Source organism: Lepidochelys kempii, chromosome 10 (genome assembly GCF_965140285.1).
Source record: "Lepidochelys kempii isolate rLepKem1 chromosome 10, rLepKem1.hap1, whole genome shotgun sequence".
Taxonomy (NCBI): domain Eukaryota; kingdom Metazoa; phylum Chordata; order Testudines; family Cheloniidae; genus Lepidochelys; species Lepidochelys kempii.
Genome location: NC_136389.1, coordinates 72145988 through 72160165, shown reverse-complemented (window position 1 = coordinate 72160165; position 14178 = coordinate 72145988). Strand labels below are relative to the sequence as shown.

At 39.0% G+C, this 14178-nt stretch overlaps 1 protein-coding gene across 7 annotated transcripts in view; it reads left to right on the top strand.

Moving 5' to 3' along the window:
- Positions 1–14178, top strand: part of AKAP13 (A-kinase anchoring protein 13) — a 330780-nt gene that overhangs the window by 257257 nt on the left and 59345 nt on the right. For all 7 annotated transcript variants that reach the window (XM_073304194.2, XM_073304196.2, XM_073304195.2 and 4 more), the window contains 2 exons: positions 2391–2583; positions 4933–5038. In XM_073304194.2, coding sequence (XP_073160295.1) covers positions 2391–2583; positions 4933–5038 — 299 coding nt within the window. The remainder of the gene's footprint in view (positions 1–2390; positions 2584–4932; positions 5039–14178) is intronic.

Sequence of the window (14178 nt, the reverse complement as noted above, 5' to 3'; positions counted from 1 at the left end):
ATTGGCAGAGCTTCAGCTCTGGACCCAGATTTATTTTTGCCTCCAACAATTAAAGGTTAGAATTCTAAGTGTATTTTCTGGAAGCTAGATACCTCTGAAGTTTGAAATACAGATCATTTACTTTAGAACACTGATTTGAATGTGATCCAAATACAGTAGGTAAAAACCACAGATCATTATCAGCAGATGACTATTTGATGGCATGTCTGAAGTGAGTTGCTGTTCTTAGCCCTGTTATTAGAAGATAGATGTCAAGATCACAGCAAACTACCACCATGATTTTGGGCTGGAAGAATAAAAGCCAGTCCTCCCTAGATAATAGGAGTGGGACAGATTTCCCCTTGCAGATGTTTGGGAGTAAACTTTACAATGCATGCTATAGCTAAACACAATGCAATTAAAGGCTTTTGTGAATTGATAAAATTGCAGATTTCATGATTTGTCTCCCCTCTCATTTACTAACCTGAAAAAAATCTTTGGAAGCCAGATGTCTGAGTCTTCTGATTTAAGATTTACTTCAGCTTTTGCTTTCAAGATGATACATGTTTGTCAACCACCAGCTCCTCCAGGGATATGTAGAATACTAGTATCCATTTGGTGTCTACATGGATTTAAAGCTCCACTGGATGTGTAAATAATCTGTACATTACAAAGTATTTTTCTTTCCTTTTAACACGTTTTGAATGTTAACTCAGTAGTGAGTTGGATTTAATGATTAACCTTGAGTCCAAGTGTGTTGTACATATTAAGTGTTTTCTGTAAAACACGTGCTCCTCATCCAACCACAGCAAATTGTCATATAATATATGATGCATATAGAGGACAATCAAAAACATAAAAGTGTCACGGTAATTGACATCTTGTCTTCAGGCACTCATGGGTCATTAAATAGCAATTGATCTAACTCCAAAGTTTGAAAAAAGACGTGTTTTGAAATGCTAAGGTTATATAGCAGGATCCTATCCGAAAGATGTCAGGAGATGCCCTGGAACTAATTTGTTCATCTTTCACCTTTAGAAACGGGTTGAAATCCTCATTCATGTCAAAAATGAAAATGTGTGTATTGGTGTCATCTTTAGTTCCTACTGTATATTGGACCATAACAAAAGCCACCTTTCTCAGGGAAGGCCCTGGATCAGAATAGCAGAGTTTGCTGCACATGAGAATTGAGTTTCAGGGATAGAGCTCTGTTGGGGATCTAAGACTGGCATAGTTGGGGTAGGGTGACCCATATAGCAAGTGTGAAAAATTGGGACGGGGGTGGTGGGGTAATAGGAGCCTATATAAGAAAAAGCCCCAAATATCGGGACTGTCCCTATAAAATCCAGACATGTTGTCACCCTATTGGGGGCACTGCAGGTCAGGAATGAGGTGACTCTATAGATCTGTAGGCTGACCCAGGCCTGGAATTGCAAGGGATGCTGCAGGTCAGGATTGAGGTGCTGGATACAGTGCTTTTGATAGAACAGTGAGGCTGGGAAGATAATGTAATGTGTGGTGGCAGGGAATGGAGGTTGGCGTTGCAGGCGAGAATTGAGCTTCGCTAGCATGGCTCTTCGTAGGGAAAACTTGCATATCAGCAGCCGTCACTGTGGCTGAGTCTGGCCAACTCTTTCATAAGCACCAAGGTTGCAGACAAATGCTTTTTGTTTTGTTTTAAGTGATCTTGTCTGACTCAGTTGGATAACCTAGCTGCAGAGGCAAAAGCTGAAATGTGATTCATTGGCCGATGGAGACTGTACTTATTTAATACTTAGATTTTGGTACTGATGCCCTGCTTTCTGCCAAAGCCTTGTACAGTGGCAAATGCTAAGCAGCATCAAGGAACATCTCTGCGAAGAAGAGTTGTACACATTCAATATATTGCTGTCTATAAACCAATAGCTTCGTAGGTGTAATAGGATAGAGAATATTTCAGCATAGAACATCTGTTCAGGGCAAATAGCATCAGGGTATACCAGCTATGTCTAGCTTAAATTGAACCACATCCAGTATATCTTTTAAAGCTGAGAAAATGAATGAGTGGAAATAAGCACACCTAAAAAAGCTCCCAGTATTTCTTTTGCACTGTTCAAGAGAGGGAGAAGGAGTCCAATAACACGGAAATGTATTGGTCCATTATTCTCACGCAACCATTTGCCTGAGTGTACCAAGATACTGCTGTCTGCAGTGAAAGGGATATAATTATTAAATCACACCACAAGCAGCTACCTGCACTAGGTCACGTATATTACTCAAGGAAGTAACACAAACTGAGGGAATAATATGTTTTTCACTCCACGGAGAATGTCGAGGTTGCATCCTCTTTGAATTAGAACGTGGCTCATGCACACATTGTATATTAAAGCATTAAAAATTTTCAGGGTCTAACCTCTCTGATTTTTCTTCAGTTACAGCCTAGAAGGCCTTGCAGGAGACTCTGATGATAACAAGAAGCCCTCCTCAAATTTAGAGACTTCCTCTTTGAGTTCCAAAGACCTCAGGCGAAGTCCACTTGCTAATGATGAACGTGGCTCCTTGGTCTCACTCACTGAAGAGGAAGTAGAATCTGAGCAGGGGGAAATCAGAGGGTTTGACCATCAGGTAAAGCTGTACTTTTCTTATTGTTGGGTTTTCATAAAACTCTAAATCAAAGTCTCCCAAACTTTGCCCAAGTGAGGGTCTCCTTTGCATGCATAATACAGAGATATTTTCATCTTTAATGTAGAGATATGCCTGGCAAAGGCTAAAAGATGCATCACTCCCACTTGATCAAAGCAGACTTGTTACTCAGCTATAGAAGCAGCATGGTTAGACCCTAGGACAGGGAACAAGCAACTCCTGAGTTCTCTGCTACTGACTGGATGGTCTTGGAAAAGTCACTTTGCTTCTGTAAAATGGAGTTAATAACACTTCTCCCATAGCGGTGTTATGAGGTTTAAAAAAATGAATGTTTGTGTGGCACTTTGAAGATGTGAAGCATATATAAGTACTACATATTATTTTATCTGTTAAGTTTTTTAGGTTTATACCTATAATGTAGAAGAAAATGAGGACCTTTCTCTTTCATAATAACCCGTATTCTGATTTTTTTAATGGTCTCACCCTACTGTTACAAGCAGCAACTAAATGCAATATCACAGATGGAGAATTATGCAAATTTAGGTTCACCTTCTTGGAGAGGAGGTAGATGGGGATGATTTAATCTGGAGAGATGGGCCTGTGTTTTGTGGACATGTATCTTCAATCTGTTTTATTAAAAAGGCAAATATATTAAATGCATTGAATATCTGAAAGCCACACTTCCTCCCTAATACTTCTCTGGGCAGACACAAAAGAACTGGGGGTTATTCAGCTGCTCCTGTTTAACTGCCAGAGAAGGTCTTTGTTGACTGATCCTGGCACATTGATTTTCTGTGACATCTTCATGAGTCTCACACAGAGGAAATTGGTGTTGCTTGGTGCATCTGTCAGTTGAGCATCAAAGTGTTGTTGAAAGTGGCATTTGAGGCACAGCCTAAGTAAATCCTTACTTCCCAAGGTGAATGGAGTAACCAGGGCTCGTGAGAACTGATCTGTGAGAGCTGGCATTACGATGTGGGATTGTATCTCTTAGCCATTGTTTTGATGAATGGTATTCATTGAAAGTCCATCGTTACCGCTACATACCCTCCGTGTCAGACTCTTGCCATTTTGTACTGACAGCTGGTGTGTAACCTTGATTTGTGTGTTCCCAATTAATAGGCTAAGGATAAGAAATAGAACCAAACTGAACTCTTTAAGGTTCAAGCTTCTGGGGCAGTAACAGATTATTTCATGTAATGGAGGACTGTGAATGACACAATGAGGGACGGAATTAAAGACTTTACTTAAAATAAAATAATTAGTTAAAGCAGACAGGCATTACAGGGTAACCATACAGTGCATTTATACCCACATTCCAGGATAAAATGGTACATCCAGGGTGATCAGTCCCGAGATGAGAAGATTGAGTATATCATCATTTCTCTCTCTGGTACCCCAAATTAGCATACTACTCTTTATATAATCAATTATAACACCCCTTAATTAATTAGCATTAGGTCTACCTTTTACTGTGTTTACCATAATTAATATTTTCTGCTTTCTCATTGGTTGTTTAACATTACACATAATCTTTCTTAATATCTATGTAAATATCATTCCAATAACTATCAGTACAGATAGCATTCTTCCAAAACATTCACATTTTGTCTACAACACTTGTTAAAACTAGTTAAAACCAAAATCTGTTTACAACGCGGCCTAGGATTGTGTCCAAATTTATCTCTAACTTGCCTCTAAATTATCTCACTTTACTCACATTTTACTAGGCCTTATTATTATCAAGCCAAAATTTAAGGCCCAAAAGCATATTTTCTACTTATATTTCAGCACATTTCTATTTAACATAAGCAAATATCATCTACAGCTGGAGGGGTTGAAATCACAGCGGTATTTTCATTGGTCATCAGACAACAAACATACATTTTATTGGCTTGCCAGAGAGGGAAGCACCCTGTGCTTGCCTCTATTTTTGTTACATACTTACATTTGCAAAAAGAAAAGGAGTACTTGTGGTTAGAGACTAACCAATTTATTCTCTGAGGTGCCACAAGTACTCCTTTTCTTTTTGCAAATACAGACTAACACGGCTGTTACTCTGATACTTACATTTGTTTCCCATTTTTAAAGACGTTGCACTTCACTTTTACAATTCATGTGTGTTTTTGTCATGCTGCAATTCACCATTTTGGTGCCCTACCACACTAGTTGGGCCCATCCCTTTGGGGAAGATATTCTTGAATGTTTTAATGTTCCAGTGTTAAAGGGATAGGCAACTAATACATTTAAACACTAGACTGTAGTCTGCAGTTGGGGTGAGGGCATTGCTTGGCATATCTGCTTAATAGAGGTTTTTTTTCTATCCCATAGACACGCCAAAGATCACAGCCACATGGATTTAGTTTCTGTACTTCTGCCACTTCTCCGCTGACCAAATCTATTTCGCTAATGACAATCACTCAACCAGGACTAGACAGTGAGTAAACATGACTTTCCATATACAGTATTCATGTATCCCTTGCTAACTCCCCAAGATAGAATCCCCCCCAACTTTTTCTGTCTTTCTTTCTGTCTTATTACTTGAAGTAGAGGTACGCTTCTCTACTGCATTTAATTACAAAAAAGGGGCATCTCTCATTTAGACCCAAATTTACCACCTTGCATACATAGAATTATTTTACTCTGTTAACATAAATTATTGGTATCAGAACTGATGTTTCTTGAGTATATTATAAAAAACTGATTATGTTCATGATAAATCCTATATCCTTTTTGAATTTCTTCCTCTGCTGTTACTATAATGCTTCCTCATTTGAAGTATTTCTTTTCCGTATCTTGGAGAGTTGAGAGATGTAGAGATATAGAATTTGAATCATCTGTATCCTTCAGGAGAAATGCCATAAGACTACTCTTAAGGCCGGAGAGGGAATGTCTTCATGATATTTGTTCTCTAAAGGAGTTTATTCATTAATATTCCTGTTACCCAAATCAACCTTTCTGTGCGTTGAAGGGCATAACTTCAAGTTGCATGCTTTGAGGAGAAGCAACAGATGCAGAAGTGAAATGTCAAAAGTCTGGGGTGCTTTTCTTAAGTTAATTTCAGTGAAAAGAATAAGTAGTTTGCAAAGTCTTCTTTATTCCAGATGTACTTGAGAAGATCACACACTTCTTCTCCTCACTAAGTGTTGGCCAGGCAGTATGTTTGGTCTGCTTTTATACAATTCCTCATTGGCTTTATGAGACCAGCTCTGAGCTTTTTCTCATTACTGAAATGCATATGATCTATGGTTGATTCTTCAGTCTTTACATATTGTGGATTACATTTTACTAAAAATAACCTGTCTGTTTTTGGCCCATTTGTCAAAATCATCCAAACAAAGTTAACAGTTACACCAGAGATTTGTTTGGCCTTACATTTATAAAAACCAATTCTGTCTCACCTAGATTCATCATGGGGCTCCTCCCCAGAACTCAGTGACAAAACAGCCATTCAGTGGGATCATCACACCCAAAAGGGCATGTTCCTAGCAAAAAGACACGCTTTAAAGTAGAGAGTTTTATTTCGTTTGGAAGCTTACAGGGAGAACCATACAGAGAGGGTGCCTTGTGACATTTTTAAGTTCAGTGCCCTCATTCTTCCATGATTAATAAGCATGTGGCTTAAAGGATGTGTCCCATAGCAACAGTAACCAAAACACCATGAAATCCATCCAATAAAAAAAACTACATCTTACTCTATATTATGTCATACCCTCTTTCCTCTTTTTGCTCAAGCCCTTCATTTTTTCTTTTAAGTAAACAGTTTGTTGGCATCATTTCCAGTTGCTAACTAAACACTAAATAGCACAGTCCCAAAAAAACAGACTTTTTTAGAGGACCAGAAAGCTTGGCAACCTAATGCTTTTCTCCCCATTACTTGGAAACTTTCTGTAGGGCTCACTGAGGAGATTGCATCAGGAGAAGACTTACGCCACCTCACTTTCAAGTAAACTCCGACCCATTTCATAAAGAGGTTTCCCTCATAATGCACATTACGGGTACCAGCAAGACCTGAACTGGGAGCAGATAAACTTGGTCACAAATCCCTCCCTTTGTTTTTGTCTAATTAATGTCGGCCCAACCAGAGCACGCTATATATGCAGGGAATGAAAGTGGTAACTCAAACAGGAGGCTATGGAAATTGAATATTGTTAATCAAACCAGTTTAGGGTAGAATAGTAGGGTCAGTCTGGTGGGCCAAATTATGGGCCTAAATTTTCAAGACTGTCTAACTTTCTGAGTGGCTAATTTGAGATACCTTAGAGAAGCCTGATTTACACTCAGCACTTTCTGAAAATCAGGTCCCTTTAAGATGCTTGAAGTTAGACAGCTAAAAAGTAAGGCATCCAAACTCATTAGTCATTTTGAAAATTTTTGTCATAAGGTCTGTTCGTAGCTCTGCCACTTATGAATGTGGAAACTTGGGCAAAACACTTCACTTTTCAGTGTCTCCATTTCATCATCATCATCATCATGGCAAATACCAAAGGGATGTAGCCTCCTTGTAGAACAAGCGCCACCCGGATCAGTCTTTAGCAAGGTCATCTTTAAAAGAGGCAGGATGATGATTCTTACCAGCCCAAGGGTGCATTGAGTCTTAGTGTTGGTGAAGTGCTTTTGTGTCTTTTGTTGGAGGATCTCACGGTATAATACATAACATCTATTGGATTTCCAAAACTGAACATCAATCCGTTCATTACTGCATACTTAGTTATACAAGAATAAATCTCAGTGATTTCATAGAAGTAAATAAAGTAAATAAAATCTAAAACAAGTTTAATTGTCTGTGATTATTCTGTCCACTTGAATAATTTTATAAGAACCCAAGAACAGCCATACTGGGTGAGACCAAAGGTCCATCTAGCCCAGTATCCTGTCTTCCATCAGTGACCAATGCCAGGTTCCCCAGAGGGAATGAACAGAACAGGTGTTCATCGAGTGATCAATCCCCTGTCGCCCATTCCCAGCTTCTGGCAAACAGAGGCTAGGGACACCATCCCTATGCATCCTGGCTAATAGCCATTGATGGACCTAACCTCCATGAATGTATCTAGTTCTTTTTTGAACCCTGTTATAGTCTTGGCCTTCACAACATCCTCTGGCAAGGAGTTTCACAGGTTGACTGTGCATTGTCTGAAGAAATACTTCCTTTTGTTTGTTTTAAACATGCTGCCTATTGATGTCATTTGGTGACCCCTAGTTCTTGTGTTATACTAGATGATATAAAATAAAGTGTATCCCAAACACTACAAGGTGCCTGGATGGGAAGAAAACAGCTTGTTTTGCACAAAAGCTTTAAAAATAAAACCCAAATGGGTAAATGTTTGGGGGATTTTGGCCTGATTTTGGTCTCTGCATGTGCTTTGTCATGTGTTGGTTTGGGAGCTGGTTGTAGAGTTGCACTTCCCCTAATCCCTCCAGATCTGTTGTTCCTGCCGCATCCACACTATCCTGAAGGAGTTGGCTGATGTGCACTTAGCATTCACAAATGCTAATGCTGCAGCATTTTATATAATCAGAGAGTTCACAAGAGCTGTTGGCTGGAATATGCTGAAGGCTGCTCCCAATTTTGAATAACACATTTCCAGTGAGGAGAATTGTTACAAAGTCAGGAACTTCTAAAAATAAAAATAACTAAACTGAAGCAGGAACTAAACCATGCCTGGGGAGCCTGTTCTCTCTACACTTAAAATATTGCGGCTCATCTTTGCTCTTCGAGAATAGTCTGACAAGATAGTAACCCAAAAAGGAGAAAAAATAATTATTCACCATCGTGGTTTTCAGAGCCAAGATGCAGGGAACATGAGCGATTTGTTTGTCCATCAGCAAGTTTAAGAGGATATGTGAATAAAACAAAAACTTAATTTTGTCTGCAAATGTCCCAGCTAAATGCCTTCCACTGGGAAATGCATCTCTGAGTGTTTTGCATTAAGCAGTACCATTGGTTCTTGAGTGTGTCACATGACCTTGACCAGTCCTTCCCATGCGTGGGCATATTGTCCAGTGACAGAGAAAACACTGCGGGAGATTTTTCATCATGTTGCTTGTTTTGTCTGGGTAATCCTGTGCATTCTGAATTTCCATTTTGTCTTAAGGTACAGAACCAAAAATATACAAGAGACTCTTTATAAATGGTCAAAAACACATTTGTGTTTTCTTCTCAGTTGTTTCTTTAAAACTGAAATTTGGTTCCTTAGCATTTGTTTCCTCTATTGTGCATGCAGGCATGCAAGTTTATGTGTGACAAAGGATTGCTCACAAGTTCTAGGATATATGCGCTGATTTGTTATTGTGGCATTGCTCAGAAAGGCAGAATTTTGTTGTAGGCATTGCTAGTATGCTTAAGAAAATAAAGCATTAAAGCTTTTATTGTTTTGTGTGGAAAAGGCATGAAGACTCAAAAGAATTACAATGATTTTGAAGAAAGGTTTTTAAAAGACAGGTCAATTTTTCCCCCCACCAGTTGTTCCTGTAGGTAGCTAACTATGTTACCTCCCTATTTTCTTTAGTAACTTCTTGCAGCTAACTGCAGTATTCCAAATTGATGTGCTATCTTATGTCTGCTTGGTTGCTCTTTAAAGAAAAGGCTACTTTTGCATGACTTTAAATTGCACTGGAAAGCAATTCCTCTCCATAAATCTGTAAAACTATGCACGTTTCAAGTTGAGTATCAGTCTTCCCTCTTTCTCCTTTTTGCCTCTATTTTCACATATGGAAAATCCCTTTAGTGTTTAATAGAAAATAATAGTCACTCTACAGTACTTAATAGGGAATCATATCTGTGCTGTAGAATTCTGTAGTATGGCTAGAAACTTGCAGGATTTAATAGAGAATCATACTCATCCTACAGGTTCATTAAGCGTAACTTTATAGAGTCCTACTAAATTGATATTGTTTTATCCCTATTAAATTCCATAGTTCTTTTCCATAAGAGCTATTATACCTGATAGGACACAATGCCTCTATTTCAAGAAAACTACTCTCTTTAGCCAAAGATTAGATGGTCTCCTGCTATTAAGACACTTCTCTTAAAATACATTAATTTAAAAAGCAAGTGCAGTAGAATGCTCCTCCTCTGTGGAGATTTACGAGAGTACTGAAATATGCCGGGAGTCATTGGCCCTGGTTCCTAGGAAAAAAAACAGACCAGGAGAGAAACATTGTCATTTCACAAACTGCATTAAAATAAGAAAAAAGCAAAACATTTAAGTATTTGACAGAATTATACTTATGAGTTTTTGCTAGCTTCAGTCCTGTTACAGGGGTCCACATCACGAAATAATTTGGCTCCCTAGTTGGCAGACTCATTGAAGTTGGACTGAATAGTTCATAGAGGTTCATCCTCCCTATAAGTAGTTCCTGTAGAAGATGAGGTATGCACTTCGAAAAGAACAGGAGAAGGAAGGCTGCTGCTGTGAATGCTATATTTGTTTGAAAGATAAACTAGGGTGTTTAGCGCCTTTCACAAGCATAAAATTAACTGGATCTTTTAAGAGTGGCAATGGTGGCAACAACACTAAATAAATAAATAAATAAATAAAGCCAACAGTTCAGCAACACTGTATGGCTATAATAGCAGCCGGTGTGCCACTTTACAAGTATTTTGAGACATTAAAATGGATTCCCTGGCAATTATCCCAATAAGTTCAGTAGGTGCTATTTATTCTGGGATGCGTTAGGTGAATTTTACTGTATTTGGAAACATAATTGTTCAAATATATTATCCTGTTGAGCACTGCTACAAAAAGCTGCCAGTGAAAATAAGAGAAGCCTTGACCCCAAAGTTATGCATGGAATTAAACTTGCACCTTTTAAAATAAAAATGGAAACATGCTGAATTCTTTGCTGCCCATGCCTTTTCTGAAACCAGCTGCTCTGCAGACATTTATTTTGCTTTCTTTTTAGTTTGCTTTTGGCTGCTTTCCTCTCCTTTTTATTATTAAATGCATTTTCATGCATGCTCTAACGTCTGCTGTTAACCCACTTCTCAGCCCAGAGACGGACTCGACCATCTGGACGAATCTCCTTCTCCTTCAACATCTCTCCGCTCATCCCTAAGTCTAAAATTCTCTTTTCTATTGGCTCTTCTTCCAGTGATGAGGAGGAGGAGGAGTTGGATAGTAAGTAATCATTTTACATGAACTGCAGCCATTATGGGTGGAGGTAAAGGAAAGTTATTTCTGCTTTTTACACCTGGCTGTTTTAGCTTGTGAGCATTAAACTAATCTTTCCATTGCATGATGCCTAACAGCTTCACCTTCGCCATTGTGTCTAAATACTTCAGTAACAGCAGAATGAAAGGATTCTAATCCAAAGTCTTTAATATTCCAACACCTTGACTTCTCAGCTAATTAGTTTTTGATGTGTTCATAATATTCTTCCTTTCTGACGCATCAAGGAGGCTTTATAAAGGTTGATTGTATCCGGTCAGTAAGTGTGGTGTACCTACTGCCATGAGAATGAGAAATACCGTTGTTGATCTTTCAAAAAAACTGTTGTATTGTGGTTTTTCCAGCACGCTGGGAATATCAGTAGAGATGGGACCCCAAACCATGCGTGTGGATCTGAATGCTCATAAACTGCACTGGTGAGCGTTTGTCCGCTATGGGCATTTGCAGTCTGAGCATTGATTCAGAATAGAATTTCACACCTGCCCCTGTTATCTGGTGAGTTAAAAGCACACATCTGAGCCAAACATGTTCAAAATTCGGGAGTTCAAAATCTGGATCCAGATTTTCTGGTTGAGGCCACACCTGTAGTGTTTTTCCCTCCAGGACAAAGATGTCCATGCAATGATTTTGGTTTTTGGTTGGTTGATTGGGTTTTTTTATTATGGCTTACCCATAAAAGGTAAAAGGGACTGCTCCCCATCCAACCTAAAAAAAAAATAGTCATCCTGCCAGAAGCCAGAGTGACCATTTAAAATCAGAATAGCTCAGACTGTCTTGTGTTTTTTCCCTCAACTATCCACTAATGACTAGTGAGCTTTAAAAATTGAGTTTATTACTGCCCCAGAACATAAAAATGTTCCATAAGCTGGGGGCTCATCACTTGGAAATGAGAGAGGAGGAGAAAGACTGGTTGTATTAATCATCTGTAGGAAGACTGTGAGCCACCAATGTAATGCAGCCACAGAAAAAACAAATGCGTTCCTAGGATGTATCAAGTGAGCTATTTCCTGTAGAGATAGGGAAGTATTAATGCCATTGTATAAGGCACTGTTAAGACCTCATTTACAATACTATGTACAGTTCTGGACACCCTGTTGAAGAAATATGAGATCAGACTGGAACAGGTGCAGAGAAAAGGGCTACTAGGATGATAGGGGAATGGAGAGTCGATCTTACAAGACAGGACTAAAAAGAGGGTGGCTTGTTTAGCCTGTCAAAACAAAGGCTGAGAGGGGATACAGTTGCTCTATCTAAATACATTGGGGGTAAACATCGAAGTGGGATAGGAGCTATTGCAATGTTGGTACAAGAACAAATGTGTATAAATTGACCATGAATAAATGTAGCTGGAAATGAGAAGGTTTCAAACCATCATAGAAGTGAGGTTTGGATCAATAGTAGTACAGGGTGCAAACTATCACACTGCTTTGAAGATAGAACTTGACACGTTTATAATCTGATTATATGATGGATTTGCCCGCGATAACAGGAGACTGGACTCAGTAACCCAGGAGGACCTATGTCCTGTGCTCCTACTTCCCTTGGTGTTTGTTGTAATCCCTCTCATTCAAACAGTTCTGTGATGGCTTTATATAAAGGTTGCTTTAACCACACGTACTTTTAGGTACAATAACCCTAGGCTTGTATTTTTTCTACCTCTCCAGGGCTCATATCTGACAGAGGAGATGGATGCATTTACTTTCAGATCAAGTGTGCATTCTAATTACCTTCCTCCAATATCTCCACACCCCAGCTTTCCTTTGGAATTAGCTGCAGTTAGTCTGACACAATCATATATTTAGATTGTTTTTTTTGTTTTTTGGACAAGTTGTAGATTTCAGGTGGGTAAATTATTACCTGACGAGCTGGTGTCTACGTTTTACACCAAGTTTAGTTGGTTGTGAGCAGGCTTTTGGAATTCTTTGATCCCCTTAAATTTAATTACTACCTGTCTTAGGGCGCTGCAAGCTGCTTTCTGTCATTCAGGCATTCTCATTGGAATATGCCAATCCTGCAGCTTCTTCCTGTATCATGAAACTTATGAATTATTTTAAGTCCATCTACAATATGAAATTATTGTTGATGGTGAAGGTTCAGATGTTCAGATGAGCACCCAAAAGTTTGGCTGCTTATCCAGACTCATTGGAGTTCCACAGTGGGGCTGGAAATCTCACAAGAACAGATGTTTTCAGGTGCTATCCAGTCAGGGCACAGATGAGATTTTCTTGTTGTTGCCCAGCACGTCCGCTTTTGGTTCCAGGCAGAGCCAGGAAGTACCGGGCTAGAGGGAATACAGAAAATATGGAGGGAGGAAAATCTCTCTGTCCATCCCTCTGTCTTTATGGCGAATATAACAGGTATCTGAATGCTGTCACACAGTCCTTTTTGAAAAAGTTTAGTTTTAGGTTTAGTAAAAACCAGTTTAGTTCAAAATTTTGGTTGGTTCTTATTTTTTCTGGGTCGGTTTGCACACCACTATCAGTGATTCTCTCTCTGTTCAAGATAAAGTACCGGTTCACAATATGGGATGAACAGCCACTGAACAGTTGAAATGCCATGCAGCTCAGGGATTCTCAGAGATACTGAAAACTGGATCATGAACAACAAATTATTGCAGCTCTTGCTTAAATGTTGCTTCATCCTACTTCTTCTGGTGACGGGATAAGATGGTAAAATACTTCATAGGTTTTATATGGAGTGTTTAAATTCAGTCAAGGAAGATGATTGTTAAATATAGAGAGAGTGAGCGAGCAAAGAGGCTTAACCTGTGTTGAAGAGCAGATTGAAGTTGATGTGAAGAGCAGAGTCCACTAGGAAGTTCGCCATGGACAACCGTTTGAGCCTTTAAATTACTTGTTCAGTGCTTAGATACTCAGGGAATAGGCACTATTCAAAAACCTGAGATAGATAGTAAATAGTATGGAGTTTGACTGAATGAATATCATTGCACTATACTATATGATGGATTTGAGACAGATCACTTGCTAGTCTAAAGGCTCAACAGGAGACATACAAAAAGGCTCCTCTAAACCAGGACTAGGTGACCAGGTTAGGCCACTGTTTAATTCAGGAATATCCAAGAATGAAAGGTAAAAAAAATAGCCTTCTCTCATGCTATTCTAGGAACTGTAGTCAGTAATCAAGACTGTATTTATTTCTTTTAGAAATGGGGATGGGACGATCCTGAATAAATGTGTTTTTTTTAATAAACTGGGTACTAATCTGCCCTTTGCTTCAGATGCCAAGTGCTAAGTTCGTTTGCATTAGCTTGTGGCTCTAACTTCTGTTAACAGTGTTTGAAGCCAAAGTACCATTGTTCTTGTGGCAATTACAAAATCCTAATAAGAAGACCAGCTATGTTGCTTGCTGTCATTGTAGCATGTTTGAAAATACTTTAAAGGGGTCC